Source organism: Uloborus diversus, chromosome 1 (assembly GCF_026930045.1).
Source record: "Uloborus diversus isolate 005 chromosome 1, Udiv.v.3.1, whole genome shotgun sequence".
Lineage (NCBI taxonomy): Eukaryota > Metazoa > Arthropoda > Arachnida > Araneae > Uloboridae > Uloborus > Uloborus diversus.
Genome location: NC_072731.1, coordinates 187,123,918 through 187,145,605, shown reverse-complemented (window position 1 = coordinate 187,145,605; position 21,688 = coordinate 187,123,918). Strand labels below are relative to the sequence as shown.

General features: G+C 32.0%; 1 protein-coding gene across 1 annotated transcript in view; it reads left to right on the top strand.

Moving 5' to 3' along the window:
* The window catches only part of LOC129217735 (uncharacterized), a 169,891-nt gene that overhangs the window by 47,126 nt on the left and 101,077 nt on the right, over window positions 1–21,688 (top strand). Inside the window, exon 2 of the mRNA XM_054852075.1 lies at window positions 11,277–11,371. Within this exon, the coding sequence (XP_054708050.1) occupies window positions 11,277–11,371 (95 nt within the window). The remainder of the gene's footprint in view (window positions 1–11,276; window positions 11,372–21,688) is intronic.

Sequence of the window (21,688 nt, the reverse complement as noted above, 5' to 3'; positions counted from 1 at the left end):
TAACGCCACTTGAGTTTACATCGAAATTAACAATGATTTTCCCCCAAAAAGGGGCAAAATATCCCTTTAGAAACACCCGAATGCAACCAAAAGAGGAGGTGCACATCTTAACCCCACTAGGAGTCTACGTACTAAATTTCAACTTTCTAGCACATACAGTTCTTGAATTATGCGACATACATACGCACATACATACGTACATACAGACGTCACGAGAAAACTCGTTGTAATTAACTCGATAATCGTCAAAACGGATATTTCGCGTGTCTATACGTTCTTAGGCACTTAGCCACGAGTGGTCGAGTCGAGGAAAAAAAACTCAACATTCATTCGGGGTGTGTAAAATGGAAATTAGGGTCGATTTTTGAGTAAAAAATTTTTCGCGAATACAATACTTCCTTTTTTTTGTAAAATGAAGTAAAAATGACAAATACGCAGTTTGTGTGTCGGAAACAATTAAATACGGATAATTTCTTGTTGAAAAATCTTTACAAGACACCACAGTTCCCCTGAAAGACATTAAAGTAGAGGAACTGTTAGACCTAGCCACAGCTATTAGGTTAGTAATTAGGAATCGTAATATTCTGTTCATTTTTCCCTGAAGAGTTCTTTTCTAGCTGTTGAGCCATTTGAACATGAAAATATGGAACTCGATTCAAAATTTAAAAATTAAGATGGTTCATTTTTGGATTGTATTTGCATTAAATATGATAACAAGTCGGTTGCACGCTAAAATAAAAATGTCTGCGATTATTTAACTAAAATTTACTCTAACAAATGCAGCAGCATAAATCTAATTATAAAAATTCTAAACTCTTTATGTAAAAATGAAATAACTAAATAAGAAAAGAAAACATATAATTGAAATAAGCTACTTCATTAAAGTAAAAAATACTCAAAACCCTGTTTGAGCGTATAATCTTGAATAAATATTAGAAATACTAATACATATTTACCATCAAAATGGCTGGAGAAGTACAATCAATAACAAAACCTCATTATGAAAGGGAAATTTTACAAATCCTAAACCTGCAATTGTATTCAAATAAAAATGCTGGAAAATTCTTCATGTTTTCTTAAGCATAACGAGCACTTTTTAAAAACTTTTACTTAACTCGAGTCTATGATTTAGCTTAAGGACAGTATTAAATCCTTCAAACTCACTCAAAAATTATAAACGAACTTACTTTCCGTCGGGCTGGAAATTTGTTGAAATAATCTAAATGAATAAAAATTCTCATTTACGCTTCAGTAATTGTACATTTTTTAAGTATCGAATAACTTAAAAATATTTTCTTTGGATTAAATGTTGCGTATTTGTGCTAATTTTTCTTCGAGCATGGAAAACATATTGCATTCGAGTATCAACGAAATAATATTTTGAGTTTTAATTTCTTCGCTTGTTTTTTCCTTTGGATATCGTATTTAACATTAACTGCTTCTTCTGGCATGACTTTTCTATTTGTAGTAAATTTTTCCAAATGTGGTCTAGAACATGTGTGCAATGTACCGTAAAGTTACAAATATTTGTATGTCAATTAGCACATATATCTTAAAATACATTCGGGAAAATTCACGATTTTTCTTTCTTTTTTTTTTTTTTTTTTTGGAAGTTTAAAAATGTCGTCTCCTAGCTGTTTTCTACACTCATTTTAAGCAAAAATGGACTTCTTCACCTGATTGACGGGTTTCCCGCCAGTTTCGCCGAGATTTTAAATTCCCTCTCCCCTTTAGTCTATCGAAAGGTATGATTGCAACTGAAAAAACGGGGTGGGGGGAGGGGGCGATTCGTGTCGACCAAACTGGGGTTACACCAATTGAAGGGAAATTTCTTGCAACTCTACATATTTTAATTCAGTCCAATCATTGTTGTGATTGCCAAATATCTGCATACTATTTCTTTCTATGAAATTTTTATTAAACAAAATAATAAAATTTTAATTCTGCTTAATATCTTCATTTAAGTTTAATTGAAAAATGTATGCTTTGATCCTTTCATAAGGTTAATTAATGAATTGATTTAAACAATTTGGATGTTTATGATCGAAATATATCTTTCAATTATAAAAATTTTCTTAATGCAAAACAAAAATGGCTTATTCGATTTAAACGATTGTGCACTTCTGATACATTTCTTTGAACTGCCAACCCTATTTTACTTGAAGTAACAACATAATATCAAAGTACCTATTTCAGAAAACGCTGTGAAAAGAATGCGAAATACCTAAAGCAAACAAACTTATCAAACCTGACAATTTTCGAGTTAGTTTACCTCGTTGCATGAAGTTTAGCTTAAGTATAAAGAGAGCGCGCAGGTATTTTAATATTAATACGGCTTTTATGCATATCTGATTACTGCTAAACCTGATTGTAGCCATCCTAGTAGATTCTTTTCTTATTTATCCCCAAAAGCCTGGAATTAAGTCATACGTCGCGGTTCCACCCTAATTCACCTCTCGTTTAAGTCATTGAAGCATTTCTTTATATTCGTCATATGTCAATTTACCGAATCTATTCTTTGTGAACCGAATTCAGAGTAATTTCTGTAATACTTGTCATTTTAATTTGTTATTTATTTGTAATTTAAAATGCATTAAAAATAATGTGAATGATAGTGTTGCATGTTGTAACTTACTAAGATAATGGTAAAAGTTTTTTTTTTTTTTTCATTCATCAAAAATGTTTCACAGTTGGACATATCGGACTTAAAATTAAAAGTTAATTAAAACCATGAAAATATTTTCGTGGCATTTTTTACACAACAAATTGATGAGGAAAAAATAATTATAACACCCTACAAGTTGTAACTAAATTCAATAGCGAAAAAAATTTTTTTTTTTTAAACTGCAAAATAACATTAAAAAATCGGAACCATTAAACATATCCTGACTGTAAAAAAAAAAGGCAATGAATTTTTTGCACAATGAATCAGCAATGACTAATACTGCTACAGCATTGCTTTGAGTAGAGGCTTGAAAGTAAATCCTGAAAATATTTAGTTTCGACTTTTTTTAGTGCAATAGTAAAGACTTTAAATAATCTAACAACACCTAACTCCTTAAGTTAAATTAAAACGAGCTGATGTGTGCATCACATGGCTTCCTTTTACTCCAATTTAATGTCACTTCCCCATTATTGGCATTTTTCATGTAATTCATAGTTTACTCTCTAAATATCACCAACAGCAGGCAAATTGAAACCAGATTTTTTTTAAAAAAATCGCCAAGTTTGTCGCCAAGCTGGCGACAAAACTTGGCGACCAAAAGACTGGCGATATATCGCCAAGTGTCCGCCAAATTGTAACACCACTTGAATTTACATCGAAATTAACAATGATTTCTCCCCAAAAAGGGGCAAAAGATCCCCTTAAAACACCCGAATGCAACCAAAAGGAGAATTGCACAACTAGATCTCACTAGGAGTCTATGTACCAAATTTCAACTATCTAGGACATACCGTTCTTGAGTTATGCGACATATATACGCATATACGCATATACATACGTACATACAGACGTCACGAGAAAACTCGTTGTAACTAACTCGGGAATAGTCAAAATGAATATTTCGCGTGTCTGTACTTTCTTAGGCACTTATCCACGTGTGGTCGAGTCGAAAAAAAAACTAAACATTCATTCGGGGGTGAGCAAAATGGAAATTACGTTCGAAGTTTGAGTGAAAATTTTTTCGCGAATACAGTACTTCCTCTTTTGTAAAAAGAAGTAAAAAACTAGCTGCCACGGCATTGATTTCCTTGGAAACCAATTAACCAACTTGTAGACAAAAGCAAAATACATTAGATGACACAAACGCAAAAAAAAAAAAAAAAAGGAAAAATGAAAAATTCGCAGACACTGCTTTTTACCTTCCCACGGGAGTACATCACAAAGTTGCGATTCAAAATAATGGGTACGGAAATCGAAAATTAAAACTAACTTGCATAAGTTGAAAGTTTGACTGTCTCATTTAACTAGAAAAAAAAACATTCAAATGACTACAACTGTTGAACATAACCGCTCTGTACCAAATATGCAATTTATAAAAACAGAATAATGAGTAATCGAGTAAATATTTTTGATTCAATAAATTGAAGCTGCGACGAATCGATTTTGCACGGCGTTCTTTTGTTGTGAGATTTGACACTAAATGATTAGATTTCAGTTTTAAATTTTACTTCCTTTTACATAGTAAAGGAAGTATTGTAACCGCAAAAAATAATTTCACTCAAAAACCGGCATTAATTTCCATTTTGCTCGCCCCAGAATGAGTATTTAGTTTTTTTTTTTTTTTCAACCCGAGCACACGTGGATATATTCCTAAGAACGTATGGACACTTGAAGTATCCATTTTGACAATCCCCGAGTTAATTACAACGAGTTTTCTCTTGACGTCCGTATGTACGTATGTATGCAAAGGGTTGCCCAAATAAAAAGTGGACAAGTTGAATAAAAATAATGATTTTTATGTAAATCAAAAGAGAGATATCGTCATGGGCGTTGAGGTACAGGTCCCAGCGTTGCTGCACCTGGTCGATGCCTTCGCTGTAGAAAGATCGGGGGTGATTCCTGAGGATGTCCTGCACGGCTTACTTCATTCTATCGTCCGAATGGAATCGTTTTCCCTGTAATGCTCTCTTAAGTGGTCCAAAACATGTGGAAGTAGCAGGTTGACAAGTTCGGACTATACAGGGGTGTTCCAAAACTTCCCAACGGAAAATTTGTTTAGGGTAGTCTGGGTTTCCTGGGATGATCTTTGTGGATCATAGTGTGAACTGTTCCTTTACTCAGGTTGAGATCGTCACTAATTTCACGGGTCTCTTAATCTTCCGATTAGCTCGGCTCATTTCATTAACGAAGGCAATGGAATAATTGGTGATCACGATGTTTGCTTGGCCCGATATCGGCAGATCTGGTGTCGTGTGCCGTCCTCAACCGTACTACCTCGTTTTTCGATCTGGACGCACCCATGGATAGTACGACTTTCCTTTTGTACAATTTCCTCTACTGCAAACAAGTTTAACCGCTGAACGTCACTTAAGATGCATTCCCTCATACCACCTTTTATATATTTGTGCAATGACGCTCTAATTGAAACTTTCATTCTGATGTTATTGCACTTGTCCGCTTTTCATTTGGCCAACCCTTATATGTGTGTATGTGCAGATGTACGTCACATGACTCAAGAACGGTATGTCCTAGAAAGTTGAAACTTGGTACGTAGACTCCTAGTGGGGTCTAGTTCTGTACCTCTCTTTTTGGTTGCATTCGGATGTTCCAAAAGGAGTCTTTTGCACCTTTTTAGGGGGAAATCATTGTTATAAATTTCAATGCAAACTCAAGTGGTGTTATACTTTGGCAAACACTTGGCGATACATCACGAAGCTTTTGGTCACCAAGTTTTGTCGCCTTTTTTTTTTTTTAAATCGGCAATTTTTTTTTTAATTCGATTTCAATTTGCTGACTATTGGCGATATTTATAGAGTTAGCTATTGAATCACATTAAAATTGCCAACATTGGGAAAATTAATCTGTATATATTTTTTTTTTTTTTTTTTGCTTTAGCTTGCAACAAACTTGGGGTAAAAATATTTTAAGTGTTTCTTTGCTTACTCCAAGTCCAAGGCACTATTATCATTAAATTAGCGTAAAAGGAAGTCATGTGATGCACATATCAGTTCGTTTTTAGTAAGTAGTAAAGACTTCAAGTAGTCTAAAAACAACTAATTATTTCAGTAAAGCTTAAAGAATTAAATGCAATGAATTGCATGCAAATGTCGAAAACATATGATTAAAAATAGAGGATTACGAAATAAAATGCAACATGCATGACACTTATTGAACGTAGAAATAAAATTCCATACTTCAAAACTCGAACATTTTTACTTGTAAACATAGTAACGCAATTCTTTAATAATCATTCTTGTATCCAATTAATGTGCTTTTATCTCATCCTGTTGCTTCAAGAATTATTTGTTCTCCAATAAACGCGGCATCAGTACTGTCGTTTTTTCAACGACAAAGTAGTAGTATATTTGCTTATAAGCGGATTAGAGTTTCCAAATATATTGCAAAAATAACGCAACGAGAAACTTCCTTAAATAATACCATTCAGAATGTGGAGACGTTTCTAAATACAGTATGTTGAGCAATGTGATTACACGGAATTTCTTACGCTTTGGTAGGGAAGGAATTTCTAACATTCGTTGCAAAATAGGGCTTAACAAGCTGTTTCACCATATCAGTTGCCTCATATTTTATTTAAATCCATTTTAATCACTATTGTCGTGGTTTGATAATTTGCTTGCTTGTAAGATTTGTTAATTTATGCTTTAAGTACACGATGTTGCGCTTTGTATGATATTTAGGGGCCGTCGTCCATAAATGATGTCAAACTTTTTTCAACATATTTGATCCTCTACCCCTTTTTCAACAAAGTGTCTTACCTGACTTTACCCCTTTTGCTCCTTCAAAGTTCACGCTAGTTTTCATAAATATATTGCTTTGGAAACAAGCGTGATGTCTCACCTCTTGTTTTCCCTTTACTCCTCCTTGTCACAGATAATCACAATTCCACGAACTCCCCCCCCCTTTCCCCCTCAAAGCGTGACATCATTTGTGGACGATCCCTTACCACACAAAAAGACATTATTCAAAATAACAAATTGCATTTGTTATTTTGAGCAAAAAAAAAAAAAACCTTGTAAGTTAATTGCTGTCAAATTCATAAATAAAATGAGCGTTTTTTAACTTAATTAGATTACTTATGTAAGCGCCCATAATTTTCTTTAAGGAAAGAAACACTAGATAAAACACTCAGGGCGGCGATGATTTTGATATGTTTACAGGTATTGAATTATTATTATTTATTCATTTTTAATGAAATTACTAATTTTTTATTCAACGGTTTGTTGCAAAACGTTGCGCAGAGGTGTACCTTTAGTTTGGTCTGAAGTTCTTAAATATTTACCGATTTCTTTAGATGAAGTGAAAATTTTTAATAATGAATTTTGTTTTTAATCTTCACGTTAAGTAACGCAAAAAATACAACGTTAAAACGCACAAATTTACAGAGGACCTCTTTCACGTGTTTCTGGGTTATACGAAATTTCATTTTCAATGCAAAACAAGTGAGCTTATAGATGAAAGTTTCGACTAAAATCAGTTTTTGTCGGATGTCGTTTCATTAACATTGTGGAAAAGGGGGAGAAAACGGCATTGTAACTTTTAAAAATATTGTATTTGAATGTTCTGTTTTTTATCTAAGTACACAATGATAAATATTCCAAATATTAAAATCAAAACGTTAGACATGTTTATTTCCCTGTTTTCTTCATTTCATCCTTAGAAAGTTGTTTATCATGTTACTTTTATGGTCCTCATTTTTGCTTAAAGTTCCCTCTCTAATAGAAATTTCGCGTCCCTTAAAAGTACAAGGGACTATTTTTAGGCCTTGAAAAAAATCCTTAGCTAAATCTTTGGCTATACGTATTATAATTCGTTTTCGATGTAAACTACAAACAGCAAATTCCGATTATCTTTAGATATAATATCAAAATGTTTTTTTCTTATAAAAATTAATCCAAGAAATAAATCATAAAACCTAAAAAGCAATTTCTTTTAAAAAATAATTTTAAAAAAAGGATAAATGATTTATAAAAATGCCGCAATAAAATACTCAAACATTTTACTAAATAAATGTATCGGCAATACAACTTGTTAAATAACCCACCGTATGAAGTAATTCTTACGGAATCCAAGCATTTCCCTATTTTCCAAAATTTATTTTACAGCAACACACATGAAAGCTAAATTCGTCATTTTGAAATATCTGTTGTATTGGGACGGATCGATAAAGACTTCATGTTATGAGACCACACCACAAATTTCCTTTCATTACCATCTGATTTATTAGGCCATTTAGCCTTTCAAACTACCGACTGATTAGCTGAGTTCAATAAATCAGCTTTTAAGCTATATTAGCTTTGAAATGTCGTCGTAATTATCGTATTATTGAATTTCCTATAATGGATACTCATAATCAGCTGAAGACATTTTTAAGCACTTCTCAGCTTCTGCATTTGAAAACTTGAACTTCTGTCTGCAATTTCTCAGTGGATGACAGTCGAACAAATTGTACTCGATTAAAAATGCATTAGTACTAAATTCTTTTGGATTGTTTAATGTATGCAAATCAATTTATAAAGAAGATGGCGAAACACTGAACGCAATGCGTTCTCTATCGTACTTGAAGGATTAGTAAATGGTATGAAAGTTGATTTTCAATAAAAGTTAAATTGTCTTGGTGATGGGATATGATATAGAATTATCTAGTAGATGGGATATGGTATACATTAGTTCAATCATGGGACATGATCAAGTCAGATCAGTAGGTGGGATACTGCATAACTTGTTTTAGAAGACGGATTAAGGCATAAATTATTTCATTCGGAGAGATATGGTATAAATTATTTCAGTAGGAGAGATATGGTATAAATTATTTCAGTAGGAGAGATATGGTATAAATTGCTTCAGTAGGTGTGATATGTTATAGACTGTTTCAGGCGGTGAAATAAGGTAGACATAATTTATCAGAATTGATACGGTTTAAATAATTTTAGTAGATAGGATATGGTATACGTTATTTTAGTATGTGGGATATGGGGTTATGTTACTTTATCAGATGGAATATGATTTAGGCTATTTTAAATTAGATTTCAAAGTCAGTTGGAGTCAGCTTTGTCAAATTCTACTTACCTACCAAAGTTCAAAATGTGGTTTAATTTTAAATGAATGAGGAAAGTTCAAACGAAAAGCCTGTCATAGTTTGAACAAAAAAGTTTTTTAGGTATCCATGAATGATAAATTTGTATAATATGATTATTAATAGCAGACTCATTCAGGGTAAAGTTGACACACAATTTTCTTTTTTAGACTGTTATATATATATATATATATATATATATATATATATATATATATATATATATATATATATATATATATATATATATATATATATACGTGTAATACGAGAAAGCCCTTCTTTTGTATAGTTATCCAAAGTAAAGAGACAATAATTAAGAAAATCACTTAAAATCAACTTTTAACATGCCGGGCGCAAAAATAGACTGAAAATCAAGGTGCTTAGAGTCACGTGAGAAATGTATCAAAAAGTATGTCCTGAAGATATCCAGGGATGTCCTCAAGATATCCAGGGATAAAAGCATTAAAATTATCAATTGTCACCCGCCCCATGCGGCAATTAGTCACTGCTGGTGGCGAACGGGTGTTGGCGAGCAAAGTAAGAGTTGATTTTGACAAAATGAAATAGTTTCCAAATTTTAATCCATTTATGAAGATTTGATCATTCTCGGTATCCTTACCATGAATGATGTGAGGAGAAAACATGTTAACAAACATAACGAAAATTTAAATTTACAATGATGTCGTTTCTAATATTTTTTAGGTAATTTTTCTAAAAGAACATGTGTGTGTTTAAAAACATAGAGTCTAACCATTTTTTAAATAATTTGTTTCATATTTTTAAAAAATTACTTAAATCGGTGATCTTTCATTGTTTACATTTCTTGCCGATGACAGCACATATGATGAAATGACATTTTGTGTAACCGTTCACAGAGCAAAATATTTAATTCGCATCTTTACACACGTGTATTGACAACGATATGGTTGATAACAAGCGTAGAGTGCAATATTTAATTCGCTTCTTGATTATCATAACGTGGAAACGCGGTACAAAGATGCGCAAAAAAGCATCATTTGTGACGTCATCAAGACCACGTCTTGTTTGAAAAATTTTACATTTTAAAAAAATTAATTAAAAAATAACTGTTGGGAAAATGAAATAATTTTCTGGGTCCATGTTATTTTTTTTTTCTTATTCTATCAATTTCAGAGACTAAAAGTACTACTTTTGACTGAAGAAAACACCCCCATTATCTTCAAGTAAAGTAAAAAAATAAAGAAACATGAAGTCTCTTAGGCCATAAGTTGTTTAATGTGAGCTTTATAAATTTGATACGGATGGTATAAAAATGATGTCACGCTTTGAGAGGGGAGAAGTTTCATGCAATTGTCACAACTTGTGACAAGCGGGAAGGAGGAGCTAATAAGAAATGTGACATCAAAACTTTTGTTAACAAAAAACAGCGTGGCATGTGACATTTCGTGACGAAGTTAAATGTGTTGAAAAACAGGGTGACATTATTTATAGACAACCCCATAGTCAATTAATGAACACAAACATACTACTCGACAAATAAAAGATGTGAGCCCTATTAAATATATATTTCTCTGTATAGAGAACGTTTTAAAAATGTTCTTGACCAACTATTTGCGTATGTTCTAAACAAGCCATTAGCTAAGTAGTAGAGAGTAAACATTCAATGTTTACTTACCGTACAAAAAGAGATTAAGGGGCTTTGCTGCGGAAAGAATTGATGGAAATTTAAAACCGAATACAAACTCATTATGGGAAATCCTCGAGAAATAATATTGCCACTGTTTCTCTTTGGTGCTTTTAGAGGACACTCCTTAACCTTTTAAGGACCAGGACATTGAGTGAGACCATGCATTTTTTTAAGCATAAAGCTATTAAATTGCGACATAATTAACATGTATGTCAATGTTTTGGGAAAATTGGTATTAGTAGATTTTGTGTAAGTAAATGAGATATATGTGCCAACACGGTCTCTATTTGATGCATAATGCAGCAATTGTCCTAGAATTCGTGATTTTTTAATATAATTCAGATATATTTAGATAATTAAGGGCCATAACTTGCATCAAATATGCAATTAAATAATAATCATCAATAAAGATGAAAGCACGCCGCTGTTAAAAATCAACGTATTTCATTTGTAATGTTTTCAAAATTAAATTACATTATATGTTTTAAACAAGAAGTTATTATTTATTTTGCTAATATTAAACTCTGATGCCTCAAAAACAAGAAATAAATATAATTTTTAAATTATTATCATATTATAGTTTTTTTTAAATTACTCAAGGGACACATAAGGTCAAATAGCACGTAAAAGATTAATCCAAAAATTAGTTCAGTAAAAGTTAAGTAATAAACATATATTCCTAATAAGTACAAAGTGTCTCTTCAGGATACGATTAAAACAGACATAATCACCAGGTATCATTCTCGAAGGTAGTACGCTAAAGGGTTGTTCAACTGCATGCTAATGTTAAATGTATCGTAAATCATGTTATCACTTACATTGTTGGTAAAATTATTTTCTTTTTCTAGGTATTATATTGGATCAACGGTAAGGACATGCGAGTGTCCTCCAGGATATGATGGTGCTAAATGCGAAACGAAAAAAATACCAGTTGAAATAGAAAGTAAGAACCTTTTTGGCACTGTCTCTTGTGTATGTGCGTGGATGTACGTAAAATGGAACACATGAAAAGCGGCAACCTGTCATGAGTTTAAAGAATTACAGAATACTGTTCTCTTTTCTTAATAAGTGAATATTTTTCTAATAACAGTTGTTAACGCCTTTGTGAGCGCCCCCGAGCTGTGAAGAGCAAGTCTTGGCTTTTCCAAACTGTCCAAAAGCCTCGTTTTGGAGAGAGGTGCTCATGCCGTACTCTGCGGAAAGAGTCATCAGGCTCGCTTCCAATCACAATTTGCAGAAAAGATACAAGTGTACCCTATTCTTTAATCATCTAATGCTTACATATTACTGTCAACAAATTATGTTTTTATACCCACAACTCATAAATGCAGTCTTCAAATATCATATACAGTTCAATGACGGAAATATAACGGGTGTTTTTTTAGAGGTAGAGAACTTGCAGTGGAAATAAAACACAAAAAAGTCAAAATTAAAATAATCAATTATCCAACGTTTTGAAGCAAAAAAAAAAAAAAAAAAATGCAAATTACTGTAGACACGTGTTTCGGTTTTACAAGGAACACCTTTTTCAATGCAAAGAAGTGTGAGCTGCTGGGTGAAAAGTCATCCGAGAAAAGCGTTACAAAAATGTCTTTAATATTCATATAATTTGCTTTATTTGAAACATAACTATGGCATTAATGTCTAAATATGTTTTCGAGCATGTGACCTTCGTGGCTGGCGCGTACAAGGCGTAACCTAGAGGTGCAGTTTTCACACACTGGCTGAATGTCGGCAATAATGCGCCGAATGTTGACTTCCAAGTGCTGCATTGGTCCTGGTTTGCCAGCATAACTAAGGGACTTCACATATCCTCATAGAAAATAATTCAAGGGCGTAAAATCGCTAATGTGCGTCTTAAGGGCCAGTGGAATTATCAATATGTCTTCAGAAATGAAGAAGAGCAGAATGTTGCAGTAAACGGTGAGCAGTTCCGAGACATTATTACTAACTTTCTCGTTCCTCGACTGCAAGGAATAAATGTTGCAGGTATGTGCAGAGTTCGTACGGGTCATGGAAATCCTGGAAAGTCATGGAAAAAAATAAGTGAATTTCAGACCTGGAAAAGTCATGGAAAATTTAAATTTTCATTGAAAGTCATGGAAATTTATTTCAAGTCATGGAAAAATGTCCTGGACAAAGAGAAAGTAACAGTAACTAAAGGAGCATTATAAATCTTGAGTGATTTAACAGTATAGCACATAAAAGCTATTAAAAGTGAAAAATTGAACGTTTCAAAAATCAAATCTGTATTTTGAAATCTCATTGCATCCACTTCTGTCGCAGCCGCTTGCCTTTTTTTGCGATGTGATTTTACTGCTTGAACATCACTTATTTTGAATTTGCTGTTATTTTCGACACTTCTTATGTTTCATATTCTGTAGTAGCGAAATTTCACGTTCTTAGTTTTGCCACGCCCACTCAAAAAAAAAAAAAGCAATTCAATTGCATCCAAGTTCGATTCCATCACTCGTAAGAACTTTATCATTAAACTTATCTGAGTTTATCTTAATTTGCTGAAGGTTTTAGAAAATAAAGATCTTTAGTCAGGCAATAGAATACAGAAAAAGAGAAATTCTAATACTTTTAAAACAGTAGTGCCCAACATACGGCTCGCAAAACTAATACATGCGACCCACTGCTACGTTCAATGTCAGGAATCATGTTCTAAAATTTCATGTTCTAAAATTTCTGCACCTATTAATTTATATGCATTTGAAAAAGTGCAAATAAGTAAACAAAACAAGTATACTTTTGAATCAGAAGATTGATTCATTACTAAATGGTTTTTTCAAAAAAGATCTGATTTAGAAACATAAAAAACTAAACTATGTGGCTTTACTTTAAAGAATCAAAATACTGTCAAGTAACGTGGATGATTAAAGGCACTGTTACACTAAAAGGCAACTTTTGAAGCAAATTTATTGAAACCTAGTGATGACGCGTTCAACCTTTGTGCCATTCAATATCATTCTGCATATTTATAAATAAAATATCAGACATTTAAGCATCCTCATATTCGTTTCACTGCATTTTTACTTTATTTAAATTTATATGATGAAGACAAAAAAGAATAGTTTAGTTTTTAAAGTGTACACTTATTATTTTTCCCATTACGAGTAAGTGCTTCAATGCGACTGTGGCATTCATGTAGACGTTTTGCTAATGCTCATTTCCAAAAATTATCAAGTTTGAGATTAAATAGTGCTATTCTTTTTGAGTAACGAGGTCATGAAAATTTTCATTGAAGTCATGAAAGTCTTGGAAAAGTCATGGAATTTTTCCATCCAAATAGAGTATGAACCCTGTATGTGGCTCCAGCGGGACGGCGCCATATGCCACAAAGCACCCGAGGGAATTAATTTACTAAAAGCAACATTCGACAAATGAATATCATCGCGAAATGACCTGTTAACTGGCCATCTCGTTCTTGTGATTTGACACCCTTATATTTTATCTTCTGGGGATGTGTGGAAGTCCCTTGCCTACGCTGAAAACCCAGGAACAATGTAAAACTAAGAACCGACATTCAGCGCATTACTGCCGACTTTCAGTCAGATATTGCGAAAAGTGGGTGAAAACCAGACCTCCATGTTACACCAGCCAGCAGTGGCCCACACATGCCTGAAATTATATTTAAACATATTAATGCAATAAAATGATCTTTTCAATAAAGAAAATTACGTGAATACTCAAAACCAAATTTTTTGTGTGATTTATTTCAAGTTCTCATTCTTTAAAAAAAACACCTTTTTGTTTTTTCACTGAGCCCAGTAATCATCAATAATGAAGCATTGTTCCCCCCCCCCTTCCCCCTCCCCGATCACTACTTAATTAGTTTCCCCCTAGATATACTTACCTGGTTATTTAAATTCTGTTCAATTATGGACACTGATTTTTTAATTGTTACGTCTGGCCACAGTTTCATGTCTGTATCAACTGGCTTGATTATCCCCTTACTGATTAATTATGGGCAGAATTCATGATCTCAGAATTTTATGAAAATTTTATGTTTGTTCGGACTTTTATTTGTTAGATTTTTTTTTCCTGACTTGTTCTTCTCCATTTAAGAATTCATCTTATACATTGCTTTTTTAAAAAATCTGTATATGCACTTTTATACCCTATGTCTTATAAAAAGCTTATAAGAGTAAAAATGTATAATGCTATATTTATACATTTTTAAAAACTGACTTGTGGCCATCACGAAAGATTCTCTTGATTATGAATTTTAAGATCCTACGTGTGAATCATTTTCTTTGTTTAACGGGCGTAAGCCAACGCTCTTCGTTAGTTCACTCACGCCCTTTCAGCAAAAACTGATTCATATGTCAGCGTCTTCGTGACATTTTAATTGTAAGTATTTTGGGTGGTGCGATTTGTGTCTTGGCTTAATTCTTATGTAAGAATTGAATCAAATTAAAGTTAACTTCAAAATAAAAATTCAAAATAAAATGGTTATTTTTTTCGATCGTTTGGTTTCTTCAAGACTTAAGTATTGTTTGGGGAATACCTGCAGGGGAAAAAGTATATCCATTGTTGCGGAAAAAGTCTCAGAACGCATGCCAAAAACAATTACAAAAATTTATATTTATTAAAAAAATGGCAAAATGGTAAAAGATAAAATTGAAATCTCGGAGACTTGTCTGAATGTCTGTGAAAATGAAATAACAGTTTAAAAGCGTGTAGAGTAAAAATTTGATATAGAATTTGGCATGGCCTCAAAACCTATGCTGAAGAAAAAGTTATTCCTTCATCTCTAACTCGAGCAACTTATATCTTATGCAGACAATTCCAGTCTTTAGAATGGCATTGCATATGTTTATCTGTGGATATGTTTTCACTATCAGTTTTTTTTTTTTTTTCGTTAATATCTCCGTTAGTTAAAGTTTCTCAAGATGAGATTAGACTAAATAGCATTCATGGAAATTTTATTTTTTTAATCTGTGCTCGAACTCTTGTACTCGGCCATTTGCGTAGAAAATAGAAGTGAAAACATATTATCTCATTTTTCTCGGTTTTTCTTCCGCACTGATTATAGTTTGCTAGACGATGAAAAAAAATCAATTTGAGTTTATTCACAAGAAAAACACTTCAATGCGTACTCTTTATTTGGAGCATATGATGCTAGAAATGAATAGACACCCGGTTTCACTTATGTCCATCTGTATATCAATTTTTGGTTAAATCTTTGCATTACTTCTTGAGGTATAGCTGCCATGTTTAACCAGAAAAACATTTAATTGCAACATCTTCTGCATTGATTAGCATCTAAAACTAATCTTGACTAATTCTCACAAATTTATACATGCATTTTTATTTTGTACAAGTATACTCCCATAGGAGTACCAGACTTTGTTCAATTCCATGCTATCAGTTTCAAGCTAGTGTGACAGCAAAAAATCGTTCACAGACAAACAGTTGAAAATGAAAAGTTAGTAAATTATCGTTTGCTAAAAATGATACATTGTTCTAAAAGAACAATAGCAAAAGGGAAAGTTTTTTGTTCTCAGAACAAAAGAATGCATGCCGTTTCTGCATAGTAAAAAAGGCGTAGAAAGCGAAATTAAGTTCTTTACTTCTTATCTTTCTTCTGCTATATCTCCTACTTCATTGTCTTCTTTCATAACATGCCTGGTACATAACAGAGCTTAATTTCGACTTTTTTTACGATTAAAATAAAATGAGCGTTTAGAAAATCGAAGAAATCAACAACAGCTTTCATTTTACGTAATTAACTAGCTAAATATCTCCCGTAAATTTCAATAAACAACACATTGCTGGATGGGAGGTCGTCAGGTGTAAAAGTAAAAGCAACAGCAATAACGACCCGTTTATAAGTCAATTCTCAAGAAAACTCGTAAGCTATAAATGTCTTTTTTTTTTTGCGTGATCAAAACTTTTGTGATACATTAGTATCTATATGTGAGACATTTTCTGCAAATACAGTATTAAATAACTCGTCTATACAAAATCAATTTTGATATCAAAGTTGGGTAGAAAAGAAAATTTTGAAATATGGACTTCGTCAGTTTGTGAAAAATTGAAAAGTCAGTACAACTTTTATCCTTTTATCCATGTTATCGAGAAATAAATTTTTATGGCTTTACAACTTTTAGGTGCTTAATGTACAGTATAATATATTTTCAAAAGAATATTAATGTTACATTGCAAGGCAACTACACGCAATATCAAGGAACACTTGAAAATGTTATTTAGGTATAAAAATTATACTTTTAGTGCGTAAAAAAATGGTTTCTCCCCCCCCCACCCCTTTTTTCATGAAAAACGTCTATGTTCAGAAAACAAAAAGATGAAACTATTTTGTTGCCAACACATAATCATAGAATAGCACGTTGTTGGACAAAAGTTGATAAATAAAAAATAAAATTTGCGGCAAAAGAATAATTCCATTATTTTCCACTTAATAAAATTATTTCCAGTTATTTTAAACGGTGTTTTTTATTATACGCGCAGAATTTTTACTCTCTATTAAGACTGCACTCTATTGTAACAGCGTTGTGAAGGTTCTAGCAGCTATAGTGCAGAATGTGTAGAACCATCGAACAATGTGCATTGTTTAATTTTTAAGCGTTCAAGTTTTTTTTTTTTTTTTAGCATTTTCATTTTTAAACAATTTTTAGCTTTTTCAATGCTTATTTGTCTAGAAGTTCTTTGAAAAAAAACGAAATAATATGGTGTATCGCCAAATAAGTAGTTTCTATGCAATCTTGACGAAACGTGGTGACAGTGAATAAAGTGAAAAATATTCGTCAAGATTAGAAATGTGGCACAATTAACAATAACGGAAAATAACCTGGTATAAATATTTTACTTTAAAATGCTTCACTTCGATTTTTGAAGGATTATTTTTCAATATAAAGGTATTTTAGGAAAGCTGAAGTACAATAAATCACAGAAACGCGAAAAAAATGCAGATACTGTGTTTTACCTTCTCAGGGCATAATTACATATAATATTATCTTGTGAATCAGTTCATATAAGTAACATTGTACTACTTTTACTTTCCTACAATGGAAGTATTTTCAAAGACTTTTTTTTTAAAGAAAGCAAAGTACGTTAACTGGTGCAACGTTATTGGTAAAGTCAACTCTTTATATCTTCCTTTCATGTTCAGAAACGACAAAGTAACAAACTTAGTTTATAAAGCATGACGAAATTGGCTGTCATTTTCTTCTTCATTTCCAGATTCGTCTATTTCCGTGCGTCAGTTAGGTTAGTATTGATCCCTTAAATCAATAGCGAAAAAATACCTAGCGCGCCCTATTAGAAGGTTTTTATCGTTTCCTTTCCTTGGCTACTTGAAATTGGAAAATTAGTTTTCGATGCACTTCATTTACTTCTTTAAACACACGGGAACGAATTACTTGATGCTATTGGAAATGACGGCTGAATATAGAACTTCGATCGGGTTTTATATGTTTTCTTTTCTTAGTTAAATTATGTTTTCGAGAAAGTTCTTGCTTAGACATTAGTTTAAAATAGTTCCCATATTTATGATATTATACATTAAGTACATTTTTAGAAGCATAATAGAACCTTTATTGGATAAAAATGAGTACCACATTTTTGAAAAATGAATAGAAATATAAGATATGCGTTTCGTATTTTCCACCTTCTTTAAATTATACAGTGAAACCTGTGTAAGTTGACCACTTGCGGTGCAGTACTTAGGTGGTCAACTTATAAAGGGGGTAATGATTTTTTTTTTTTTTTGTCATTTCTTGCACCATGTATTCATTTTTTGACTAATTGACACTTATTCTGTTCAACTCACTTTCGTTGTTTAGCATTACTTTGAAACAATAATTTAAAATGTTATTTAAATATTTTTAGAGATTAGTTTCCCAGAATGACATATAATGTGTCATGCAAATTTAAAATTTCAGTAAATTGATCAAAAAAATTGCTTATTGTTCATGAAAAGTTACTCATTTGATATTAATAGTTCCTAAAAATTCATAGCTAATCAAAAATTACAAATTTTTTTCTCATATACATTTATAACCCCATGATGATCTACTCAAACTCAAAAGGAGGTTTAGTTATGCTGCTATTTCATTTAGTTGGTGAAATGCTGGTCTGACATCAAAAATATTCTTGGAAAGCTATAAAAAAATAATAATAAAGAAAATAATTTGCTAAATAAAATTTAAAAAAATAAACCAAGTGGTCAACTTACAAAAGGGTTTTTTACAATACTCCAGAACAAATTTGGTGTTCATTAGTGGTCAAGATAGACAGGTGGTCAAGATAGAGAGGTGGTCAAGTTACAGAGGTTTTCCTTCATTATATGAGATAGGGCTGGTTCCGTTCCTGACAAAAGCGGTCAACGTAGACAGGTGGTCAACTTACAAATGTGGTCAACTTTACAGGTTTTACTGTATATGTATAAATATATATATATATAATTAATTTTGTAATTTCTTTGACGGTTTGAATAAACATAAGAAAGATAGATTGTAGAAACTTTAATTAAAAAAGAATAATGCGATGAATAAGTTTAAAGTAAATAACTAAATCCACGAAGAGCTAAAATGATACAAGAAAAGGTTACAATTACAGGAAAATTATTACAATCTTCATATTCACCTTAAACTTCTAGAAATAAACGTATTTACTTCATATCTCATTCCCTTCTTCCCTCTTCTTAAATTTGTTCTTGCTTTGTCATTAGCATTTTCCAATACTTTTAAAAACCAATATCCTGCTTCTAACAATAGCTTGCTGTTATTCCTGTTAATTGTCACCGCCGCACCTTAAAAATATTGTATTTGCATTTTTAATTCCCATATTCGAAGATTTTGTGCATTTTCAGTTTCCTCTAAAGAACAAATGCTTTTCTTTATGAGTGATTTTAATACGGGAAAAACCGTTTTCGCTTTATTGAATCTGTACCTTATGGAAGCATAGCAAGCAAACTTCGGAAATCACTTCATATACACTGCGCTGGTTATCAAAAAATATATATAATGAGTCTGAAGTGCAAATAAATAATTTAAGAAATTTAAACGTCTCGCCTTTTTTTTTTTTTTTTTTTTTTTTTTTTGTATCCAAAAATATTAGTCATCCTGTACAAATAAACCTTTTCCCGATTTCCAAAAAAAACTTGCTAAAATGTTTAGTTTAAAGTTTTAAACTAAACTGTTCCAATTTCAGTACTCCGAATTTCATTTTAGGTTTAATATTATTATTTTTCCTTCATCATGCTTGTTGAGTGCGACAAATACAAAAGATGAACCATATTGGTGTTTTTACTCTGTGTAGCTGAATTTCAGTTGATTTTTCGGGGAGTTTATTTGTTGTGTTATTGCCGGTACTAATTTTCCAAACTTTATTTCAATGAATTGTTATTATTGCGTAGCAGCAGTCAATCACCTTTTTGTTACAAAACAATTCACATAAATATTCAGATCTTTTACTTGAGCTGTATTGCACTGTATAAATATTTTAACTCATGTAAATCATTACCATAGATCATTAAAATAATTCCAAGGCTATTTCTTAACATGACAAATGTAACAGTGTTAAAGGATAATCATATAGGGTTATATAAAAGACGTTATGGCATTTGCAATGTTTTCTTGTCAGTAAACCCGTATTCTAATATTCAAAAATAAGTGTGACTCTTTTTTATTCACTACTGTCATTTAAAACACCTTTCTTTTTTCTAAGGAAGCAATCAGTCAATTTTTAACAAGTACATGTGATTTCTTAAAGCGATAAGAATTAATCCTAAAATATATACTTGATTTATGTCATCACAAAGCAACAGCCTAGACATTTTGGTCTAAGGTCGCGTACTTAAAATGCAGTCGATTATATTAGCCTACAAAGGTCAAGGGCAATCAAAGAAATCATCAATTGTAAAAGATTCTTCTTCCTTCACAATTTGACTGATAAGAGAAAAAAATTTTTGTAATGGTGCAAAGGTAATGGACAAGACCACCGAAGATAGGACAAAAGTTGGTGTGAAAGATATCACATTGTATGATTCTTTCTGAAAGTTTTTCTGTACATGCCTGCTGCACACGACCGTTTTTTTTTTTTTTTTTTACTTATTATTTTTGTTTTAACTTTTGGCATTTTTTTCCAAAAAATACTCGGGTAATCCATGTAATTTAACACGGATTAGTTCTTGCCTTGCCGTTAAAAATATTTTGTTTAAGAAAAATGAAAGTTAAGATTTTAAGTTTAAGTTTTGTTCATATTTGAAGCGTAATTTTTCAGCTTAGGTTTTTAGACATGCATTTGGTTAACTTCTAACTTGCAATGATATGCAACTTATGATTTATACAACAGGTTTTTTCTTTAATAATATCAGTCAATAACTGCTTAACATGCAAAAATATAACTTAGGTTATTTCTCTATTGCTCGGCATAGGAATTATTTCATATAATCATTAATGAGAAATGTAACGGTTACAATGTTTGCCTGTGGTATTACAGATTCATAACACTACCCTGCGAGTTTAAACGCTTTCGTTCTTTTCCAGCATGGTTTTGCTTGTTGTTTAAATTTTAATTTAACTTCGCTTTGTTTTCAATCTCGATACAGTTCTTTAATAGTTTACAAAGTAATGGCAACAATTTAGGTCCTACATCAATGCCTGCAAGATGGCAACTGAATTTTGGTGCAAAAGAAAGTTTTCTTAGGGGGAGTCTGTGGTCACTGGGGGGGGGGGGGGGAGGGGACTTTCTGTAGCTTCATTCTTAGAAAAATTTTGAACTGCTATTGAAAACCACAAAATGCTACACAGAAAGTTAGTCTCGTCAGGGTTTGCCTATGTATTTCTGTTAATTGAGGAACAAAAACGGGGAAAAAATTGAAAGTTTATGGAAAAGTGATAATAATAAACGAAGACGCTGATTACAATATTCGACTTTTTTAACGTGTGTTAACATACAATTGTTCCGGGACTTTGTGATTCTGATAACATTAAGCGAATGATAAAATAAACCGTGATCACATTAAGCGGCGCCTACTGTATATGGCATTAGAGTGTTTTTACTTTAGTTTGTCTTGTTTACGTAACTACTGAAAAGTATCAGAAAAGAACCATCTCGTGCCCTCGATATTTACTATAAACACATTAAGAGCATTGGGTTTTCAATAAATTATATTATAAAACTCTGATGAATAAGTATTGCAGACATATAAATTCAATTTGGGCATGCGAAAATTATGCTTTAAGTTTAATAAATTAAATTAAAATGTGGTACTTCATATAAATTTTTG